The sequence below is a fragment of the Priapulus caudatus genome, unplaced genomic scaffold, assembly GCF_000485595.1.
Source record: "Priapulus caudatus unplaced genomic scaffold, Priapulus_caudatus-5.0.1 Scaffold959, whole genome shotgun sequence".
In the NCBI taxonomy this organism is placed as follows: domain Eukaryota; kingdom Metazoa; phylum Priapulida; class Priapulimorpha; order Priapulimorphida; family Priapulidae; genus Priapulus; species Priapulus caudatus.
The window spans coordinates 32,753-54,882 of NW_014578020.1; the positions used below are offsets into that span (position 1 = coordinate 32,753).

The following is a 22,130-nucleotide window of genomic DNA, read 5'->3' on the forward strand; positions in this document are numbered from 1 at the left end:
TATAATATATCTGATTTGAGGACAAAAATGTTTGATATCAACAACTGCTTGTGCCTTGTATCATATGTGTAATTGGGTTTTCAGAAAAGATGGTGGGAATCTTGAGGCTGGGTCTGGTGGGTACCCAGACAACAGGAGAAGGGTTCAGCAGCAGCACCCTACCAGCCCTTCCTCTCTCAAGGATCATGGTGACAGGCGTGTCCCTTCTTCGTAAGTAACATGGCTGGCTGGAGACACTGCAGACAGCTATAGTGCTGTTGGGTATTAGGCAAACAGCTGTGCAATCATCTGCTGAAATCTGTATAATATATATATCAAGAATACATAATACGTCATACCAATTTACCTGAAAATCGTATGTGTTTTCAAAAAAGTTCTTTGAATACGACACGGTTTCGCAGTTTTCACGAATGGACGCATGTTTTCGGCCAAAGTTTGATATGCGGCAGCAGCACCAGGTTGTAACCAAGATACAAGATAGAGACAATAGAACACTAATCCCATAATAAACGTTGGCCGAAAACATGCGTCCATTTGTGAAAACTGTTTGAAACCGTGTCGTATTCAAAGAACTTTTTTGAAAACACATACGATTTCAGGTAAATTGGTGGTGTCATATGATTAAGGGAGAATCATAGACGAAAACAAGGTAAAGTTTGAATATATTTATTCACATATTGATAGAATATTTACAAGTTGAAAACTATACAAAACGCCTGTTAAAACGGTGTCGTACTCTTCTCTATTATGTACTCTTGAATATACAGGGTTCTCCAAGCTTTTCATTATAGCATGCGGGTTCTGCATTTACGGTCTAGTTGCAAATTGCCGAAGGCGGTTTGCGTGCTAGCGCGGGGTCCGGGGGCTATGATATTTAGAATGGAGGGTGCATTTTAGGATGCAGGGCTCGACGATAGCCTGGCGGGCGCAGGCTATAAGTGCTCTTGGAGAACCCTGATATATACTATATATATTGTTCCGTTTGGTTTCTCTAGCCTGGGCCTATTAATTAATGTGAATATTGTTAATTAATTAATGTGCCTAATAAATTATGCGAAATTTATTTTCTTGAGGGTCATTATCAGGCTTAAATACCTGTTTAATGTTGCCTGTATACACCATATTTAGTGCCATAATTGGACAGTTGCATTTACTGCCTTGCTGTGCATGAGTGAATGTTTACATTCTAACTTTCACTCGTGGTGATGTGCTATTGCCAGGATGTTATCGGCCCCAGCCAGTGCTGTAGTGCCGCCCTGACCGGAAGCTGCTAGGGATCCACAGGGCTGAGCGTGAGGTCCCGCGCAACTACAGGGATGAGCGTGGAAAGACTCGACATGAGCGTGAGTATATGCGTGCCTTCAACATTCACTTGAACACAAAAACAAATGACACTCTGGAACCTGCCGTCTCTGCCCGTGTGTTAGGAAGTGTGCGTATAGGTGAAGTGGGCATGTCAATGCATGACCATTTTCTAGCTCATCTGACGTATTGTCAGATGCCAGCATGCTAGAATCGCATGATCGTCGGTGCGTGCATGCGTGCGTCCGTCAGTCACAGTGTCGGCACAAATCTGAACTGCTCGACGTATGGCCCGATATTCGGGACGTCGGGCGGGGGGGGGGGAATCGTGAAAATGGTATAGCAGGAAATACGGAATTGCGCGCACAAATCTTAACGGCTCGACCTATGCTCTTAATATTCGGTGTATAGTGTGATGGGCAGGAAACCCACCAACCAGTGCGAAATTGGAGGTCACAGGTCAAAGCGGCCATGGGAAAGGTCAGATATCAGACATTTTCGCTTCTGAGGACATGGCCTAACGGACAGAGTGGAAAACTTTCTGTTTCAGCGTTGACCTACCATTTTTATCATTTTATTGAAAGGACCATGAAATGTGCTTTTCCACTGACGTGACAAGAGCAAGTGTCTGATAACCTTTGACCCTCAAGAGGAGGGTTAAACATGGATTCCTGAACTGCCTCACTTGACATCACAGTGTGTCATATTCATGGCACATCCATAATCTAGAAACCAATAAGCCTGGATAGCCGAACGCACAGCACAAGGCATCACGGCTCAAAGGTCGTTGGATCGAATCCCATCTGATTTTTAGCTCACCTTGACATCGTCAAGCTGAGCTATTGCCATTGTCGTCGTACGTCCGTCCGTCCGTCAACATTTGGCTACGGTCAACAATAACTCAGGAACCGTTTGACCCACATGTTAAAATTGGGTATAGTTGTTACTGCTATGCTCCCATATTAAACGTCCTATTTTGGAGCCACGCAGTCGACGTACTTTCGAGCCACGGCATTTTTTTGGCAAAAATGGGAATTGCCATTAGTTAGTTCAGGTTCAATGGATTTTGCTCATTTTTGGTATGTGAATGAATAAGCGGGTAGAGGTTTTGATATTTAAAAAAAATTATGCAAATTAGGTAAATAAGGGTTTGGCAATTATATAGCATTTATATAGACACGCAGATAACAAACAGTCTGTGGTGTCACATTCGTCTGGTTCGATTTACAAGATTTCATTGACAATATCTTTAAAGGAATAATAGGCCCATCGATTATGCAATTTTAACGAATGCTAGAGTAACTGGCACCTTGTGTAGTTAATAAGTACATTACCTTATAGCCAAACGCGTATTAGTTTGTCGAATATCACTGCTGGTTACTAAGAAATGTCTAATTGAAATCGCCAGTCCAAGAAATCAGTTGACTGACTTGTTTACAGTTTTTGAAACGCATACTGCGAAACGGGTGTGAACAGATTTATAGTGCACCGACATTTTCGCACGCATGCAAAACGCACGCACGCATGCATTTTCGCTCGGCCGTACGCAATGCTAGCGATAGTACAGTACCGTAACTGTATACGTAACAGTAGCTCCGATTGCAATGAACGTGGAATCCACATACGATCACGGCGCTCGTGATAATGAAGTAGGCTGTGTTGGGGGCCAACACTATGGAGGATCGCGGACTAACCACGGCCACAGACTAAACATGGAAAGCGACGGCACTGCGCGTATTTACGTATATTGGTCAAACGAATACACCTGTGTCCGAAATTGAAGACATGTGGGTACCCGTTCATTAGCACCACGGTTATTTACTTGTGCCTCAATACCGGAGAATACACCCAGAGATACATTCTACTAGCTCATTAGTCGTATATAAGCATCCTGGGACAAACAATTCTCTGCTAAACACCCGTAGTCACCTAGCCGAATTCGAGGCTATTTTGCTTGCCAACCAATTTAGCGTTGGCGCCAGATTACCAGATTTACGGGATTTCAATTAGACATTTCTTAGTAATTAGCAGTGATATTGGACAAACTAATACGCGTTTGGCTATAAGGTAATGTACTTATTAACTACAGAAGGTGCCAGTTACTGTAGCATTCGTCAACTTTGCATAATCAATGGGCCTATTATGCCTTTAATGCAAAATTCCTGCTATGAACATGTTTATACTATTATTATTATATTATTATGAATATAATGATTTATGCTAAGAAACATCAAGGCGGGTATAGCGCCATCTACCGTCACAAATTTTGATTCATTTTGCGTTTATAAATATTTATAATTTATATATAATATTATTTATTATTTTCACATAAAAAATTACACATATAATTATCAAGAGTATATAATGGCGAGTTCTCCCATATATACTCTTCGTTTCTATAATGTACGTCGATGGTTGCTCAATTAAAACTGACTTCTTCTCACTCACTCATTTTGATCCTCTCCTGTCCACCATGTCCGGCGCTTGTCCTCTCCTGTCCACTCTGTTTTGCTGAGGTCCTCGCCTGTCCATTCTATCCATCGGTGGCCCTCGCCTATCCCCTATGTCTGATTGGGGTCCTCGTCTGTCCATTCTGTCCGATACTGGTCCCTGTCTGTCCATTCTGTCCAGCCCCGGTCCCCGTCTGTCCAGCCCCGGTCCCCGTCTGTCCATTCTGTCCTGTGCAGGTCCCCTCCTATCCATTCTGTCTGGCCCAGGAGCTCGCCTATCTGGCATGTCCGGCCCACCTTGTCGCCTGTCGCCTCCATCAGGCCCACCTTGTCGCCTGTCGCCTCCATCAGGCCCACCTTGTCGCCTGTCGCCTCCATCAGGCCCAGCTTGCCGCCTGTCACTTGCATCAGGCCCAGCATGTCGCCTATCCATGCCATCAGTCCCTTGAGGACGTCTTTCTGCCCCACCTGGTCCTGGTGCTCGCCTGTCGACGCCATCAGGTGCAGGGGCTCGCCTCTCTGCCGCATCCGGCGCCACCCTTCGTGCTCGTGGTGACAGGGACCGCGACGAAGATCGACTACCCAGAGCAAGCACACGCGCGTGAGTGACACCGTGGTGGGATTCGCTGCATCGACACCAGCAGGTAACGATATTCGTGTATACAACGATGCTACAATGCTACTGATATTATTTACATAAGATTTTTCAGCAGAGTTTTAACAACAACTTTCATACATGTGCCAGCATTTTTCGCTTCCAGATTATCTAAATATAGCCAACTAAAACGAACCTGTATGAGCTACCAGAATGTGAGCTACCAGACGAGGATCTACTAGAAGAGGAATATGATGATGACCTGAAAATCATAAACAACTACTAAATAACAGATCAACCAGCTGAAATCAACACAAATCACTTACTTTCACAGCTTACTCAGAGTGACTGACCCATATGGATTGTTTACGAAAAAGTCTATACCCTGATGACATAATTTTAACGTACACATTAAAAGCCTTCAAACACAGGAGAATCCTTCACAGAGTAAATCACATAAGGTGGAGCACTATAATATTTTAGAATGATCATTCCTACCCTGACGACGAGCTGGAGTAGGAGTTGGATGATACTGACCGCCTCCTATGCAGGGGTGACCGAGTTTGTTTCTTCGATGGTGATTGCGATCTAAGAAGAAAATGACTCATGAGGGTAACAACTGTGTTGTGGAAATAACTGCAATGGTGTAATGTTGTAATAGCGTTAGGACTATTGAGACTAAGAAGGCATAGCAAATAATAGACAAAATTGAAGCTACATTTCAATTAATACACAGAGAAGAAATTATGCTGCAATTAATATAATGTGATTGCACTACACATTTGATGAGAACAGCAATCACTACACTATGATTAACAACTGCAATGAGACTACACTGTGGGTAACACACTTAAATTAAGACAGCGTGAAGACATTGGGATTAACACTGTAATAACTGAGCTGACAGAAGCTGCAGGAAAAGTGAGAAGACTGTGACCTACAACAGTGCTGAAAAAAACGAGCCTAACAAGACTATCAAGAACCTCATAATAAGGAAACCGACCACCAGTACATCTGGGCTATCAGTTCCTATCATTTTAACTAAACATCAGACCACCAAACAAACCAATATAAAAAAACACTTCTCTGAGCAGTGCAGCTGGCAAAGACAGTGAGCACCGAGTGTCCCCATAAACAGTCTCGCAGCGGTACAAAATGGGAGAAGCTTAGAGATTTACCGTCGTGCACGATTCCAGGGGTCATGCCACTCGTCTGGCTTCTTACTCGATGGCCGTGGCTGCTTCTCGCTCGAGTCGTGCGCCTTACGAGGCGCCTGCCGTAGATCCCTGTGTCGACCAAACCTGTGAAAGCAAGTAAACAATACTGCAGCGACCAACCGGCATCCTAATGTGCAGCTAGGTTCTCTGAACTGTCAAATTGTACTCACATCGTCAAACATGCGCCTGCACTCGATAAAACTTGTTTCTCAACCAGGTGAAACTTTACTAAAATATTATATTAAACATGAATGCAAATAACTTATTTAACACAACAGCATAATGAAATTGACAAACCTTGCTATTTACAACAAGTGCCGCGGAGCGACAGCGCTCATCTAACGTCTACTGCGGTGACTCTGTGGTGGAGTGGTGGATCTCGTAAACCCTTAGTCCCAAATGTGTTCACATACATGCCGTAAACAGTGGCAATGCACAGGGTATGGTATCAGGAACCTTCTCAAGGAATGTTGGTTTGGGATCGTTATGAAAGTTGCCACGAGATGGCGCGTACGTTTAAGTGTCTCCAGTTAAAGATGGAAGCTCCCATCGTACGTAGTAGCAACAACTATTTGCCAAGACAGAATAGGTAAGCACACCCCCACCCCCCCCCCCCCCACCCCCCACCCCCCCCCCCCCCCCCCCCCCCCCCCCCCCCCCCCCGCCCCCCCCCACCCCCCCCCCCCCCCCCCCCCCCCCCCGCCCCCCCCCCCCCCCCCCCATTTCCATTACCTACGGCAAGCCTACAGGCTGCAATAGAGAGGCTGCCACCTGTGAACTAATTAACGCAGGCAAAAACTATCTGAACAGCCAACCACACATGCACTGGCAGTGGCATACGTTACTGTAAAATACTGACAGTACAGAAGCCATAGAAATTATATGATTTAAGGAGGCATAAACATTTCTTCAACCAAATTGTAGCTTTTGAATTTCACTGTGAACATTGTAAGCCTCGTAACATCCCATAGGCATGTAATAGATTTGACAGCAAACCCGACAAGTAACAAATGCTCATGTTTAATCCTCCTCTTTGAGGGTCAAAAGGTTATCCGACACTTACTCTTCGCTTGTCAGCACAAAGGGAATTTCAGTCGTCTTTCAAATAAAAGCATAAAAATGCCTAAGGTCACCGCTGAAACAAAAAAGTTTGTCAAATCGCTGCCGTCAGACATTTCCTCAGAAAATGTCTAAAATCTGCCCTGTGCCCATTGACCTGTGACGCGTCCAATTCGGCAAGCAGTGATGGCTTTTCCTACCATGATGCTATACACCGACTATCACGAGCCTAGGTCGAGCCGTTTAGATTTGTGCCGCAATTCTGTATTTCCTCCCTATACCTTAAGTTAAGGAGTGAATGTTCCCTTCTTTTACACCTCTTGACCTTTGACCTTTGACCCCCAGCTTCGACATCCCAACTCGTTTTGACGATCTCCCCCGATGTGCCAAATATCGTGACCGTACGTCGAGCGGTTAAGATTTGTGCCCAACTGTTGACGGACGGACGGACAGACGGACGGCCGGACGCACGCACGGACGGACGGACGGACGCACGGACGGACGATCGTGCGATGCTACAAGCTGCATCTGACTATGTCAGATGAGCAAAAAATTATATAAAACGCTATATAGAGCTTACTTATCAACAGGTGGTGATGGCACTCTCTCCTTTACCTCTCTTCTTGGCCTAGACCTCTCCATTTCCTAATACAGCAAAAAAGAACTGTTAAAACTACCTATATATTTTCGCACACAAAATTTCTTTTGGATTTATTTATATAAATACCTTGTTATAATAATTATGTTATTGTTCAGTGATATTCTAAAATTAGTGGTGAAAAAAGATCACAAAGAGCAAGTGACGATGAGGACATGCTCTACCCTGACTGACACTATTAGATAGCACTATGCCTGCACTTATCTCTTTTTTGCTGAAACACACAAATCAGGCCAAACAAATAAATCAGTCAAATCACAAGTCGACTGCGCTGTTAACGACGCATTACGTACGTGAACAATTGTGCGCTCATGTCCCGCTCGCCGAACCTCAAAGTTTTCATACTCTTGCTGTGGAGGCAATGGAGGATACAGCTCCTCCTCAAACCTGTAAGATTGCGAACCGTAAGTGTCAGCTCTCTACAACCACGAGCAACAGGATAGTAGGCAACGTATTAGCCAGCATGCCGTGCAGCCGTGATTTGCACGATCAGTTTTTAAACTGCATGGCCAAAAAAAATTTTTTTTATTCCGGGGGAGGCCCCCCATATGCCCCATACTCTCCCCCCCTTAAGCGCCTACGGCGTTCACAAAGACCACCTGTAGCGGTCTTGGCCAAGACACACCGACACTGTTTTTTCTGCACTCTCACAATACTCATTCCTGGGGGCCGTTGTCAGAAACATCGTAAAGTTAATGCTAAAGTTAATGCTAAGATAACACCTACGACTAATGTTAATGTACGAGAGGAGCGTTGACAGAAACACATCGCAGCTATTAGAAAACTTACGATAACAGGAACTTCATCACAAGGCTGCTGATTGGATGAGAATCGATCACAAAATTCAAATTCATACACATTTATTGTACATCATAGTAATTTATGCATATTATGATAGCTAACCACATATAAATAATATTTGATGAAAAACGACGCGGTCATGAATATATTCTGCACAACAAGACAAAAATTCTTACAAATTCTTACACTGTAACACGAGACGCGAGAGTCGTGGCAAACATTTAAAACAAGAGAACAAATGCCATACGCCATTTCTAAATGTATTGCTTTGTTTTATGATCGGTAGATAATTAATGATTTTGACGTGTTTTTCAAGAAAAACACACATTTTATTAATTATTATAAAATATAATATCACTATAATTGTAATTCATAGTGTAAATGTGTTTTTTTCAACTTAATATTAAAGTTTTGAGAGGGTCTGGGCTCTCGTAATGTTAAGAGGATATTTTCGAGAATTTTTCATTCTCGTAACGTTGCGATGTTTCTGTCAACGGCTACCAGTGGAAGTTAATGTTAAGACTAATGTTAAGACTAATTTTGTTTCTGACAACGGGCCCCTGGCTAATACCCTGGCTTCACATATTACCATACGACTCTTCACTACGTATGCTCCAATTAAAACTTTTCTTGGCCATTGTGTAACTATTTGTAGATTTGTTATTTAAACACTAAAAGCACATACTGCAAGATTTCATGAACGCTTATAGTAAGTTAGTTACACTAAAAAATAACACTGGAAACAATACTACAGTGTGACTTGGAATATTAATTTCTAACATTACCTAACTGAAGTACATCTACAAACAATGCATACCCATCTTGGAATGGCGGTGCAACTTTCTTCTCTGGAAGCTGTCGGTTTTCTTTGTTCTGTTCGAACTCTTCAACAACTTCCACACTGAGATTGAGGCACTTTTCCTCGTAATCTGGTTCGGTCTCCTTTTTCATGTTTGCGTTCCTAAGGGCCTGAAAGACAAGGAAAACCATTCAGGTTACCAAACCTAAAAATGGAAAGCAACATACTTTCATGGCTGTGTTATATTATAATTGTACATACATACCTCTTTAGCTTTCCTCAGTCCACGCTCCCAAGCAGACTCCCTGGGTGGAGACGGGCGAGGAGCAGGGGCTAGTTCCTCTGGTGGTGGGGGTGGTAGTGGAGGTGGTGGCCTACGTTCTGGGGGAGGAGCTCGCATTACATGAGGAGGGTTTGCTAGCAGAGGCGGCGCATGAGTAGGTCGTCCAGGCACATTATAGCTTCCTGTGAATATTCAATAATTTTAAAATGTACTCATAGTGTCACATTTCTAATAATTTTGAGATTAAGAGGATGCTTGATCACAATATTATTAATAGTTTTTCTACTGTACAATTCTTTGAATTTAATGAGAAAAAAGTGCCATCATCCTACATTCACTCAAAGTAGCAAAATATCTTACCATTAGGGTTCACGTGAGTGAATCGGCAATTAGCACCCCATGTGCACTGGCCACGTGAGAAGAACCGACAAATGTTGCGTGGACGTACAGAAGCTGGTTCATGGAACTCCTTTAGTTCACCTTCCTCGCCATCATCCTCACCCTACAGGTTTATAGCAATTACACGAATGCCACTATACAATAGACGTTTTTAATAGATGTTAATCCCAGAATAAAGTTACAACAAAATTAACGTCATGATCCATTATTAAAATTGAATAACGTTATATAGCACAAACCCTAAGTTCAGTTTCATTAACACTTACATCCACAATTTCTCCTTCATCTAAATCACTATCTATGTATTCTCCTTCTTCCTGCAAAAATGTAAGAAATCATAATAATTGATACACATCATTTATGAACATTTTATATATTGCTCACATAATAAATTAACAAATTGCTAAAAATGGTTCCAACCATTTCATAAATGAGGTTTGGATATCCATTCTTTTATTTGATATAAACACACGCAGCCTGTCAGATAACATGAATAGGTACTGTTAGATCTAGGTTAATGTTATATCTTATAGGATGGTTTGAAAATGTTACAAATTATACATAGCTGCCACTGTGCTTAAACGCCAAACAAAAATGTTTGCTATAATAATGTTTTAATCAGTTTGCAAGGTTGCAGATCTTATGAGTTGCGACAAGGGCCCTAAGAAGACAAATGCATCGCTACTGAATATAATATAAGGCTCATAATTTCAGTACAAGTTTAAACTTACTACTTCTCCTTCTTCCAAGTCTGCTTTTAAATGCTTTTTCTTTTCACGGCTAGGCCTGCGCTCTTGAATCTCCCCTTCCTCTTCACCTTCTCCATAGTCCAACTGTTCCAAATCATCCTCGAGTGAATCGTTTCGTTTGTAGTGTGCGGTATGTTTCATACACTTCTCCTTCTCATCAGAAGATTCAGACAGTAAGCCCTCATCACTGTCACTCACCAATCCTTCATCACTTATCTCCTCAGCCTCATCTATCTTACCTTGTAGTTTTGAAACATCCTTTACTTCGATCTTACTTCTGTCTGGTTTTACATTTACTTGCGAATCTATTTTAGTCACTGCTCTATCACCACTGCTAATACCCTGTAACTCTACGTCATCACATTTTGAATGGAAACGTTGCTTTACATTGTCTTTTCTTGGCAGGACAGTTAGTTGTCGTGTGTGAACTTCATCAAGTTCACCATCACTCGACTCCGAGGTATCTTTTGTGTTTTCATTTGACACACCATCAAATTTTGCATTACCATCTATTCTCACCTCCGTAGCTTTAGTATGTTCACTTTCAATTTCTCCTTCTTCCTCTGAATCTCCAGATTCAGATGAGCTAACCTCAGAAATGCTTCCTAACTGTAAGGAGCGTTTTTCCTCGTCCATAAGCAGCTGGGGTATCTGCACTGGATGAGAACTATTCCCAGAAATTAGTAAATCCTCGCCTTCGTTTGAAGCAGAGTCGTCTGGTTCATCTCCTACCTTCGGCGATACGTTAGGACTTTTTATACCGGTAGAATCTACTTCGGCACCATATTGCTCATCTGTATTTTCATCTGCTACTGCCTCTGCGAATGAAGTTACATTATTATCATGTGATGGAGAATCTTCTGGAGTAGAATGCTGACTGCTCTCACTATCTGATGAAGCTACATCACTTCGAGCCTCCCCATCGCCTTCATTTTCTGACAATTCATCTGGACTTCTGGGTGCTGGGCTTCCTCCTTTTACACGATCCTCGTCGCCATCATCTACTTCATCTTCGTCTTCATCATCCACACCTTCCTCGTTTTCTGTATCTGACATCGGTGCTGGGCTGTCAACCCGCTGTGCTTGGCTGTGCTCTTCACTTGCATTAAATGCAACAGGGGGGCCGACAGGTGATCCACCTTCACTTACACCACTCATGGATTCCACATCACTTCGGTCACTTCCAGCAGAACTGGCCTGATCATCATTGTCCACCTCCATTCTACAATGAAAAAAAAATAATAATAATTAACCTATTAGGTAACTCTGCTAGATACTTAATGAATCCTTTATTTATTATACAGTTGAAATATTAAAAGGTTGTCATGCTACCTTTTTTCCATTCCAACTAGATATGCTATATATATCCATGTACAAATACGAATTAGTCTCATAAATTACAGTTGAATATTATTTAGCATTTAATTAGGTAATCATTCATGACATATTTATTTATATATATATATAAACAATATTTAATTTATTAGGAGTAATAATTAAATTAATAGAAGTTTGACAGTTTCGGTAATCACCAAGTCTTGCAAGGTAAAGGAGCAAAACAACAATTTTGGAACGACAGTGGAACCCCCGATTTTATGCGCCCCAATTTAACGCGAATTCGGATATAACGCGATGAGTCGTTGGACCCCCTTTTTTTGCTCTTATATAGCAGGGTTCAACATTAACTTATTTCACTAGACCATCGGGCTAGTAACTGAGGAAAACCACTAGCCCTGACCTAACTTTCACTAGCCCAGACCCAGACCATTGTTATGAAAAACTTTATTTAGATAAGAGTGTGTCATCGTATGAATTCATAGATGCTGTTCCCGCGCTTTAAATCGTGCGTGGGCCGAGTTCACGTGCAGCATTCGTACTCTACCACGGGCATACACGAGCGCATGGTTTATCGATCATCTACTGCGGCTGGCAGCAAGCCACGTTATTGTTTTTGCCGAAGCGTAGACTGGTATCCGGCCTCACGATCTGCTAGACAATGTACACGCTCTGCGACAAAGTGCGGCCGCGAACCAGTCTAGCCAGAGGTGGTGACCTTTCAGTGCAATATATATGACCAATTCTAACACGACCAGTCACTCTGGTTGTATGCGACCGGACCAAGCATTTACCCGACTAGGTCGGTCGGACGTGGGTTCGTGTTGAACACTGTATAGCCACATATATTATAACCCCGATTTAGCGCAACCCCGCTTTTTTCGCAATGACATATTATGGACCCCACACAACCATCACGTTATAACGAGGCTACACTACTACTGACTTTATTAGCTACATCACCTACACTTCTCAACTAATTACCTTGATATTTCATATGAGATCTGTTTACACCAAAGTTATGATTATAGCTTACTAATTGTAGCCATAATTTTACTTCTTGGCAACTCAAATGGAATGATAGATGTTGTCATAAATTTGACTTCTAAGAGATAAAAATGAATGTAAATCTGATTTTACACCCTATATTTGCTCTCACTTTAGTTTTAACCCACACTGTATCATGATTCATTAGTTAGCTATTTTTAGATCATTTTAACCATAATCGTCTGGTTATTTCCCATTTTTCTTATTGTTGCCATGGAGATGGAGCACCAATTTCACGTTGACCACGAGCCATCGTGGCTTTGCACTATATCTGCATTAAATAATGCAAAACAAATGAGGATTATGTAAGTTATGACTCAACTAAAGAAACAATATAATATGACATTTAAATTACCACCATTCGATAAATTGTGATTTTTAGTTTATGTGTTATTGTAGTAATGGCAACATGTCATTTGTGTTGATAAAGCCACTGTGTGTTACTGGCAACATACCGTTTTTTAGAAATATAAATACTTTGATAAGAATAGACTATTAATGTGATAGCACATCTAACTTAAAGCGTGTATTGCGAGAATTTTCCAGTGTTTTCCCCACTTTCATGATACCTACCGTTATTGCTTGAGTAACAGCAATTGTCTAGAGTAACGATAAAATGTCTTAGAACCTTCGTATTCACCAAATCCAATGAAATCATGCACGATTACAATTTTGCGTTCTGTTTCTGTTTACCGTTGCCATCTCTCGGATTTTCTCGCGGCAGCGCGAGACATCTATCACGGTGCAGTAATGCATACCGTCGCACTGTAGAAATGTGTAAACACAGACGTTCATACTAGCGTAACAGCAGTGTAGTACTAATGCCACGTAAAGTCTGTTATTAGAGAAGCTTGTGGATTGCCAGTCAGATAGTAACACGGGAATGACAATGACAGAAAGTGCTCTGAATTATTGACATAAAAACTCAATAATATTTACCAAACAGAATTGCCCGCCCTTTTGTTTTAATGTGCACTTGTTTTAAGACACCATTTGTGATTTTGAGAGTCGGAACACGATAAAATTTATTGCTGGTACGATGTGGTCAAATCCATTTTTCTATGCTATAACTGCATAAAATCTTGGTGTTTTGAATGTTGGTATAATCAGTGATATTTCCACTGTCAGGTGTGACTATATTCAGCTATATTTAGTTTTTCTGAGCCAAAAAACTCGCAATACACGCTTTAAGGCCATCGTATTCAAGTTTCTACCCAGGAATTTTAAAATGGATGTCATTTACGGATGGATCAGAGAGGGCCTGGGGGTTGTACCAATCCAAGTCAATTATGCATGCCATAACCGGCCCATATATAAAGGCTAATTCAATCAGTTTGGAAACGAATACATCACGCTATTAAAACCCTATTTTGTTCTAAACCACCCGCTGTCACTGCAAAATGCTAAAAATAGATTACAGCACTATTATTACTTTAATCTGAGATAGATTTATACTCAAAGAAAATAACAAGTTACGATTTTATAAACATCCTCCGAAGTTCAAATGGTGTAAATCTGTCGATTCGCCTGTGATGTCATCAGACTGGCATTGCTAGTTGTAACAGTCTAGTCACATAATTTGCTGAGAAAGTAGGTAATCCAAAGCCTAGTGGAATAGTATCAAGTACAAACCGTGGGGTTCAAGGATAGAGAAGCCGTTGGCATGACAGTGCTAGGGGGGTCTGGGGGCATGCCCCCCCCAGAAAATTTTGAAATATTTAAGCCATTTTCCTGCAATCTGAGGCATACTGTGGGCCATATTCTCATGTCTGATGACACTATCTCAACCCTAGACTCAACCCTACGAGTTAGGATTCAAAACACTTTTCATGACTTTTCAGAGAGCGTACACAGTTAGGTTACTATAGTAATAATACATGTATTAAAACACAGGTAAGAATTGCAATTTCTCACGTCACGTCTCAATTTCACGTGTTTTTGTATGTTTGCAACCATACTTTTTGGCTATTTGTGAGTCTGGAAACATTTTCTTGAAGAGTTCATTTGCATGGTCTGCCGCCCTCAAAGGCACATTGTGTTCAATTAAATAATCCGTAAATCTCACTTCTACGTCAAGACAGACAATTCTCTATTGGGACCCATGTTCTCTATCCTTGGGCCAACCGTGGTATAAAAAGAGCCCTAATAGTAATACACTATCCTGTATCCATAATTGAAGACGAAAATTTAAGATTCGCCTTAGCCTTAGGCTTAGGCACCAGTAACTCCAGGTTTACAATATGAGGGGTTTACAAATAAATAACAAGTCAACATTTCTAACTACACGCAATGGCTACGATTGCAGTTTGTACGTACATCAATCAAACTGAAATTTCTCCGTAGGCTGCTAGCCGCTAGGCTAGTCTGACAAATTATACTAGACAGCAGTGCCAGTACTCAGTAGCCTGTAGGCAGTAGGGCCTAGTGCCAGTGGCAGTGCCAGTACTCAGTAGCCAACTCTTCCGCCTCGCGTGCGCGTTTTACACGCTGTGAAATCACAAACAAGATTAAAATTATGTCCGTAGGAAGTTCAGCAGTGAATTAGATTCACATATTTGCTATAATCATGTTCACGTGATAATGAACTAGTCAGATAAATGCCGGTTCAATAGTAGATATTACTATTACTATTACTAGATAAGTCAACTTCGCAGCAACAAGAACATCACGATATCAATTTCTTAAAGTTAGCGTAACGTGATTGGTTGCTTGTAGTCACGTGTTATACCTGCTGGAACTTTTCAACGTGATGTTGTCTGCGATTGATGCTCACAAATGAACTGCTCAAATTTTACAGTACATAATCATAAATTGTTAAAATACAATATTCGTTATGATAGGCATTTTTGTGCGCTACTTAAACAAATTGTCACAACACTTTTCCCCTAAGTGACCTTCGCAAGGAATTGTGGGTCATCTTGCAATCGACCAGAGTCTGTGTTCATGAATTTTTGTAAAGTACAACAAACTTCATAAACTCAACGTCAGCGTAGTTAACAGAAACCATGACGTTCTGGAGACAAGCTGGCATCAAGTAAGATAATAATTACCTAGTGTTAGGCGTGTATTTACGATTTTAACTGCTTAGTTTTATTATGGTCAGAAACCGAGAAAGTGATAAACCGCGCGGCGACGCTAGACCTAAAAGTAAAGCCAAGTAAAGGCTAAACTGCCCCGCACACGGTTAAGCCCGGCGCACACTAGATACAATAATGTAACCCAAACACAGGATAGGGTTACAACGCGTCGCTATGGTTTTTTGTGGAGGAAATTCAGGGAACCCTGAGTGAATCACTCAGGGCGGTTTGCTTGTGCGTTTTCAGAGACTAGAACTTCCAAACTGGGTTTATTCTCAACACGAACCTTTCTCCGCTATCTGGGAACTTACTATGTATCACAATACTCTGTATTAAACTAATATAACCTGTTACAAAAATTCGAAGTGACGAGCAACGGATATTTCGAGCGCCATTTCTGTTGACCTGTGACGTACGCATTCTTAATGCGCATAGCGATCGGCAAACGCAGCGCCCTCAGATTGGTCGGTGAATCCGCTCTTCAAACCGAAGTACGTCACAGGTCAACAGAAATTGCGCTCAGTATATTCGCCGCTCGTCACTTCAAATTTTTGTAACAGGTTATATTAGTTTAATACAGAGTATTGTGATACATAATAGTAAGTTCCAAGATAGCGGAGAAAGGTTCGTGTTGAGAATAAACCCAGTTTGGAAGTTCTAGTCTCTGAAAATGCACCAGCAAACCGCCCTGAGTGATGCACTCAGGGGTTCCCTGAATTTCGTCCACAGAAAACCATAGCGACGCATTGTAACCCTATCCTGGGTTTGGGTTACATTATTGTATCTAGGCGCACACGTGAGTTATTTTACTCAAGTAAAATGACGCATGAGTCTAGTTACTCAACGAAAATCCGCCGCATACGTGAGTAAAATGACGCATGCGTCAAATTACTCAACGAAAATCCGCCGCACACGTGAGTAAAATGACGCATGCGTCAAATTACTCAACGAAAATCCGCCGCACACGTGAGTAAAATGACTCGTGCGTCATTTTACTTGAGTAAAATAACTCACGTGTGCGCCGGGCTTTAGCTCCAAGAAACGGTCTGCTAGGGTTAGAAGACCGTTTCAAACATTGGCTGCAGCTAAACACGTAGTTGTCGTATTTGCCAAGTATCGCCAAAGAACACTTCACGTGATATACCAAATGAATGACAGTATACATCCACCTTCTTCAAGTTCAAGTTCTTGTAACTATCAGTGCACTACGTAGCTCACAGGCACTTGGAACGTCTCAATAAAAAAAAATAATGGTAAATAAACATTAAATGTATTTACTACCAAAGTCTTAATGTTTCTCTACTCTATTTCGCCTATAATCACCTGTAAATGCCAGTCAAATGCTCATCTGCAACACACAAGTAAACCGCACGCCCGCGCTGTGCACAAACAACATGAATAAGAGAGCAGGTAGGAAAGCGTGATCGCAAAATTTGCTCGACGCTCGCTTCATTTCACACGATCACAGAACGAAAACACATCCAACGGCTTCCATCTTGGTATCTATGTGTACATAAATGTTCACTTGTTTGATTTATAACTCTGGCTTTTGTTCTTACCTACTCCCGCCAGAGATATCTCGTGAAATCCTGCAGGAAATGGTCTCTCCGTGAAAATGTAAAGAGGACGTATCCTCCAAAAATCCCTAACGGCGCTACTTTCGATCGATCGCTGTAGTCGTGTGTGCGTGACGTCATGCCCGCGCGCATTGTGCTTGGCTTGGCGGGCCTCGAAACAGAGCTCGGAGGCCGGCAGCAGCTCATCCCGGCATGCAATGCGCCCCATTACTCGTGTATAAACAGACATCTCGTCCTCTTTACATTTTCACGGAGAGAACATTTCTTGCAGGATTTCACGAGATATCTCTGGCGGGAGTAGGTAAGAACAAAGGCCAGCATTATAATTTGAACAAGTGAACATTTATGTACACATAGCTACCAAGATGGAAGCCGTTGGATGTGTTTTCGTTCTGTGATCGTGTGAAATGAAGCGAGTGCCGAGCAAATTTTGCGATCACACTTTCCTACCTGCTCTCTTATTCATGTTGTTTGTGCACAGCACGGGCGTGCGGTGTACTTGCGTGTTGCAGATGAGCATTTGACTGGCATTTACAGGTGATTATAGGCGAAATAGAGTAGAGAAACATTAAAACTTTGGTAGTAAATACATTTTGTGTTTATTTACCTTTTTCTATTTTATTGAGACGTTCCAAGTGCCTGTGACGTAGTTCTAGTACTATAGCCCGCTTACATTAACTGCCGCTGGGCTATAGAACGAGCCATTAGGGATGCGCGGGACTAACTTAGACTCGCTTATACCCGGCTATAAAGCGTCTGTGGTAGGCAATTAATGCCTCTTATCCGAAGTTAATATGTCTTAAGTTATATCAGCTACTAAAATTTAACCTCTAACTATCGTTGCAATGGTATACTTGCGATATTTCTTGTAAACGAACATTCGATTTGCGAACTTCAAACGGCCATTTCTGGCAGCGCTGCAGCAGCGCCAGTGAGCGGGAACTATGTATTTCCGCACGTGGAGGGGTGGGCGGGTTGGGTTGGTTGTGGACAAAAACATTGTTGTTGTCAAGTAACAAATTAAGCGATCAAAAAAGATTGTAATATTAGTTTTGTCATGAAAGATGAACAAATTACTATTAAGTATTATTAATTTGTTACTTGACAACAACAATGTTTTTGTCCACAACCAACACAACCCGCCCACCCCTCCACGTGCGGAAATACATAGTTCCTGCTGACTGGCTGGAGTAAGTTGGTCCCGAGCATTCGTAATGGCTGATGCTATAGCCCAGCGGCAACTGTACGCGGGCTATAGTTACTAGAGCTATGCGCTACGATGCGCTCGTTACTTACGTTACGGGGTTCACGGTGACTTTTTGAGATGAATGCAATCAAAATCATGAATTCGCCACCATTCTGTATCATTCCGACTGCGACTAAAATCCGCAATGGACCGAACAAGGGAAATTAAATGATCTGCGGTCCTCATGTAAACCAACCCTACATCCGAGAACATGTTGTCTTAGGTTTTTCCAATTGGCCCAGACATTTGTGAACATCGTTCCACTTGCTTTGGTGTGTAATTGCCGTGAGAGCCATCGTGCAGCTATTGTACTATTTTTGTAGCATTTTCTAGCGAGTCTTTTTCGTTTCGGGTTTTCCGTGTCTCAATTGTGTATCAAATGTGTCTCAATCCACAGTGTAAACATGGCGGGTAAACAATCGTGGAATTTAGTTGATATACTGTGAATTAAGAGATACGAATCTAGTTTAGAAGCAGGACAACTTGTTCATATTTCAAACAAGGCAAGTCAAAGGTGGTAACAGAATAGTTTTATTTGAGATATACAGAGTTACATCTAGATCTGCATAGGTGATAGGTTTTTTTGTATGGAGGTTTTTTTGTATGGAAGCGTGTCAGGCTGTATAGACAATCTGTCGCATAGCCTCGTCTGGCTAGCATACGGTGTCTATGGACTATCTAGAGTGTCTCGGTGTCTCGGCCAACACTCCTATTAAATATGCCAAAATGCCCTATAATAAGCATATGAGTTGTCCTATAAACTCCTATATTTGTCATTGGAGAATAAACAGTCCTACATTTCCTATATTTGAATGATCAAAATGTGCTGGGAGGCATGCTAGTGACAATTCTCTTGAAATCGGCAACCACCAGAAAAAGGTTCATCTTACTGAGTGACGTAGTGGTTCTAGACTGGTACAACATCTCTGTTGCTTAATTCAAGTTACCCTGTTAAATTACAGGGACAAGGTCTCTCAAAAAACAAGTGTCATCTTCAAATAACTGCGTCAACACAATGTAAACAAACAGGCTTAAATCATTGTATACTTTTGTGAAAATAACAGTGAACAAGTGTTCTAAGACGTGTTAACCTAACTTTAGACACTTGCTGTTATGCAAGCAATACGAGGAAAATACTGTAGTAGTTGGGTAAATACAAGAACGGTCAGAAAAACTGTTTGGAATCATCACGTTTGAGCTGGGTAGCTTTAACTTTTAAGGAATAATTTCGTTTTTCTATTCTTAGCATAGTTAGCCTAATGTATTCTTCATCGTAGTCCATGTGAGATAAGACCAGAATTTATTCGGAGACAGTCGGGCGTCTGCGCTCAATAGGAATCTATGTCACAATGTATGCTGCATTGAGACAGCTTACACTGTCCCTCCTTAAAGGATGCGTGCCAACCACTACAATTTATCGGTATTTTATACGAATTTCGTTTGCATTTTGACCACTACGACCAATTTGCATACAACTACGATTTTTATTACGATCGGAAAAAAATTATTTTTATGATATTTTAAGTGTTTTATTTCAGTGTTACATTGATATAACATGATTAAAAATAACTACATGTATTTAGCAGCAAATATCAGTTTGAACTTATTATCATTTTGGGTCCCAGAATGCAGGAATTTGCATCTCGGAATCAAAAATTTTCCGGGGGGCATGCCCCGAACACCCCCCTAACATACTTGGGTAACTGCGTGACCCTCGGACTACAGATTTCAGATATCCTCACTACAGTTTGCTCAGAAAAGTGTTGGCATCTCTGCATCCAGCACTATGAAGTCAGTAGTAAGCATCTCACTGGTGTCTGTCTTGCCAGTTGCGGAGCAATCCAGTGATTGTCTGTGCTTGGTGCACTGTGGTACTGCTGCACCCAAACGAGCGATCAGATTGCATCTATTATTTCAGTCCTCAATTGGCGACCAGTGATGCACGTTTTGGCTGCCAAGCAGCAATTTTGGTTACTAATACGTCTGTTTTTGTTGCTGTGTAGAACACTGCTGTAGCAGCAATATGTTTGTCGACCAGCTGGAATTAGCATTTTACAATAAACATTACACTTTTTAAATAATCGTGACTAGCTACTGTGGTGTTAACTAAGTAATTGTATTTGGTTTCAATCTTTCATAACTTCCAAATTGAACTTCCACATGTTAAAAAATATATTGTTTTTATATCAGCATGATGCACTCCTAGTATATTACAATTGTTGCTTCATAACCCATATATGTTGATATATATATATATTATAATCAGGGTTCTCCCCAGGATGAAATTCAAACAGGGGGGAGGGGAGGGGTAGGGGAGCGCGGGAGGGGGGAGGGGGGAAACTAGGGGGGTTCGGGGCGCGTGTATTTTTACGTACGACTAATTACATGCAGTAAATTGCCACCACACCATAGACGGTATTTGGGGTTCTTGTATATATAAGATAGCCGAGTCGGTGTACAGTTAGTGACAGGTTAACTGTTTATTGGCAGGTTAAGTTGTTTACTGTCTGCATTGCATGCGTCGGATGTCCTGGTCGAACGGCAATTCTTGACGATCGATTCCCGCGGTGGCAAACTTTTATTGTGGTGGAATTTAAACGGGGCGGAGGTAATTTAAACGGGGCGCAAGGATTCAAACCGGAGGGGGGGGAGTTTTCCCAAACGGGGCGCGCGCGCGCCCCGTTTGCGCAACGTAGGGAGAACCCTGATAATGTGGCATGTGCATGTGCGAGTCTAGTTAGACAGGTTGAACGTAATCTATGTTGGATCACAAATGGACTGTATATATGTATAATCCCTGTTTATTATTCTGTGATTGCAGTTACATTCAGTACTCTCAGATAGCAGCAAGAGTAGTCCGACGAGCACTTAAGCCAGAATTTAAAGCAGAAGCTTTGAAGAGAGAAGGCTCCGATGCTAAAGTTGTAAAGTGGGAGAATGGAAAACCTATGAGTGAGTGGAGTAATTGATATTTGTTGTGTGGTTTGTTGGATTGTAAGCGCCTATAGATGGCAGCAATGTCGCACAACTATACCTTCATATTCTGGTTAGCATAATGAATGCAATCATAAGGCTGATGATAGTGGCAAGTGTTTATAAGTGTAGCAAATTGTATATAGCATTGTTCATTTTAACTTGGGCACAAATTTGTCCTTGTTTTCATACCGATTGTTATTTAAGAAATTATATGCATCTTCAAATACCATTCATGGTTTAATCATTCATTTAGTTCAGTGTCAGTCATTCATTAACTCTCATCAAAGCATTCGCGTACCCATGATAATTTTGTTACCTACCACATTTGGCCAACATAATTGTGTGTGACAAGGGACAATTGTTCATTTTATAGCTTCCTGTTAGTAATTTAATATACATGTATCAAACTAAATATTCAATAAATATACTATCGTTACAGAAAATATAAGCTTTGCATTGACCGATATCCTTTTTTCTATTTCAGAGGGAGCAGCGTAACCACAAACATAATGTAGCCATCATCCTGATCACAGCCAGCCTCCAGTGTTGAGACAACCAAA

The 22,130-nt window shown here is 41.6% G+C and overlaps 1 protein-coding gene and 1 long non-coding RNA gene across 5 annotated transcripts in view; one reads left to right on the top strand and one right to left on the bottom strand.

Annotated features, from left to right (window-relative positions):
- The window catches only part of LOC106814659 (zinc finger CCCH domain-containing protein 18-like), a 40,219-nt gene extending 24,818 nt beyond the window's left edge, over window positions 1–15,401 (bottom strand). Inside the window, exons 1-13 of one of the 4 annotated variants that reach the window (XM_014819008.1) lie at window positions 15,011–15,401; window positions 10,295–11,534; window positions 9,830–9,880; window positions 9,525–9,666; window positions 9,147–9,346; window positions 8,900–9,051; window positions 7,575–7,668; window positions 7,204–7,268; window positions 5,526–5,648; window positions 4,846–4,935; window positions 4,544–4,609; window positions 4,110–4,330; window positions 3,761–4,079 (exon numbers count right to left, since the gene is read on the bottom strand). In XM_014819008.1, the coding sequence (XP_014674494.1) occupies window positions 3,761–4,079; window positions 4,110–4,330; window positions 4,544–4,609; window positions 4,846–4,935; window positions 5,526–5,648; window positions 7,204–7,268; window positions 7,575–7,668; window positions 8,900–9,051; window positions 9,147–9,346; window positions 9,525–9,666; window positions 9,830–9,880; window positions 10,295–11,533 (2,762 nt within the window). In that variant the 5' untranslated portion in view covers window position 11,534; window positions 15,011–15,401. Of the gene's footprint in view, window positions 1–3,760; window positions 4,331–4,543; window positions 4,610–4,845; window positions 4,936–5,525; window positions 5,649–7,203; window positions 7,269–7,574; window positions 7,669–8,899; window positions 9,052–9,146; window positions 9,347–9,524; window positions 9,667–9,829; window positions 9,881–10,294; window positions 11,535–15,010 lie in introns of all 4 variants that reach the window. The other 3 variants (XM_014819007.1, XM_014819006.1, XM_014819005.1) reach the window with 3 other exon arrangements.
- A 173-nt stretch (window positions 15,402–15,574) lies between these two features.
- Window positions 15,575–22,072, top strand: LOC106814660. The gene is made up of 3 exons (XR_001394637.1): window positions 15,575–15,728; window positions 21,416–21,546; window positions 22,055–22,072. It is a non-coding gene; the product is annotated as an uncharacterized LOC106814660 (long non-coding RNA).
- Window positions 22,073–22,130: the final 58 nt, after the last annotated feature.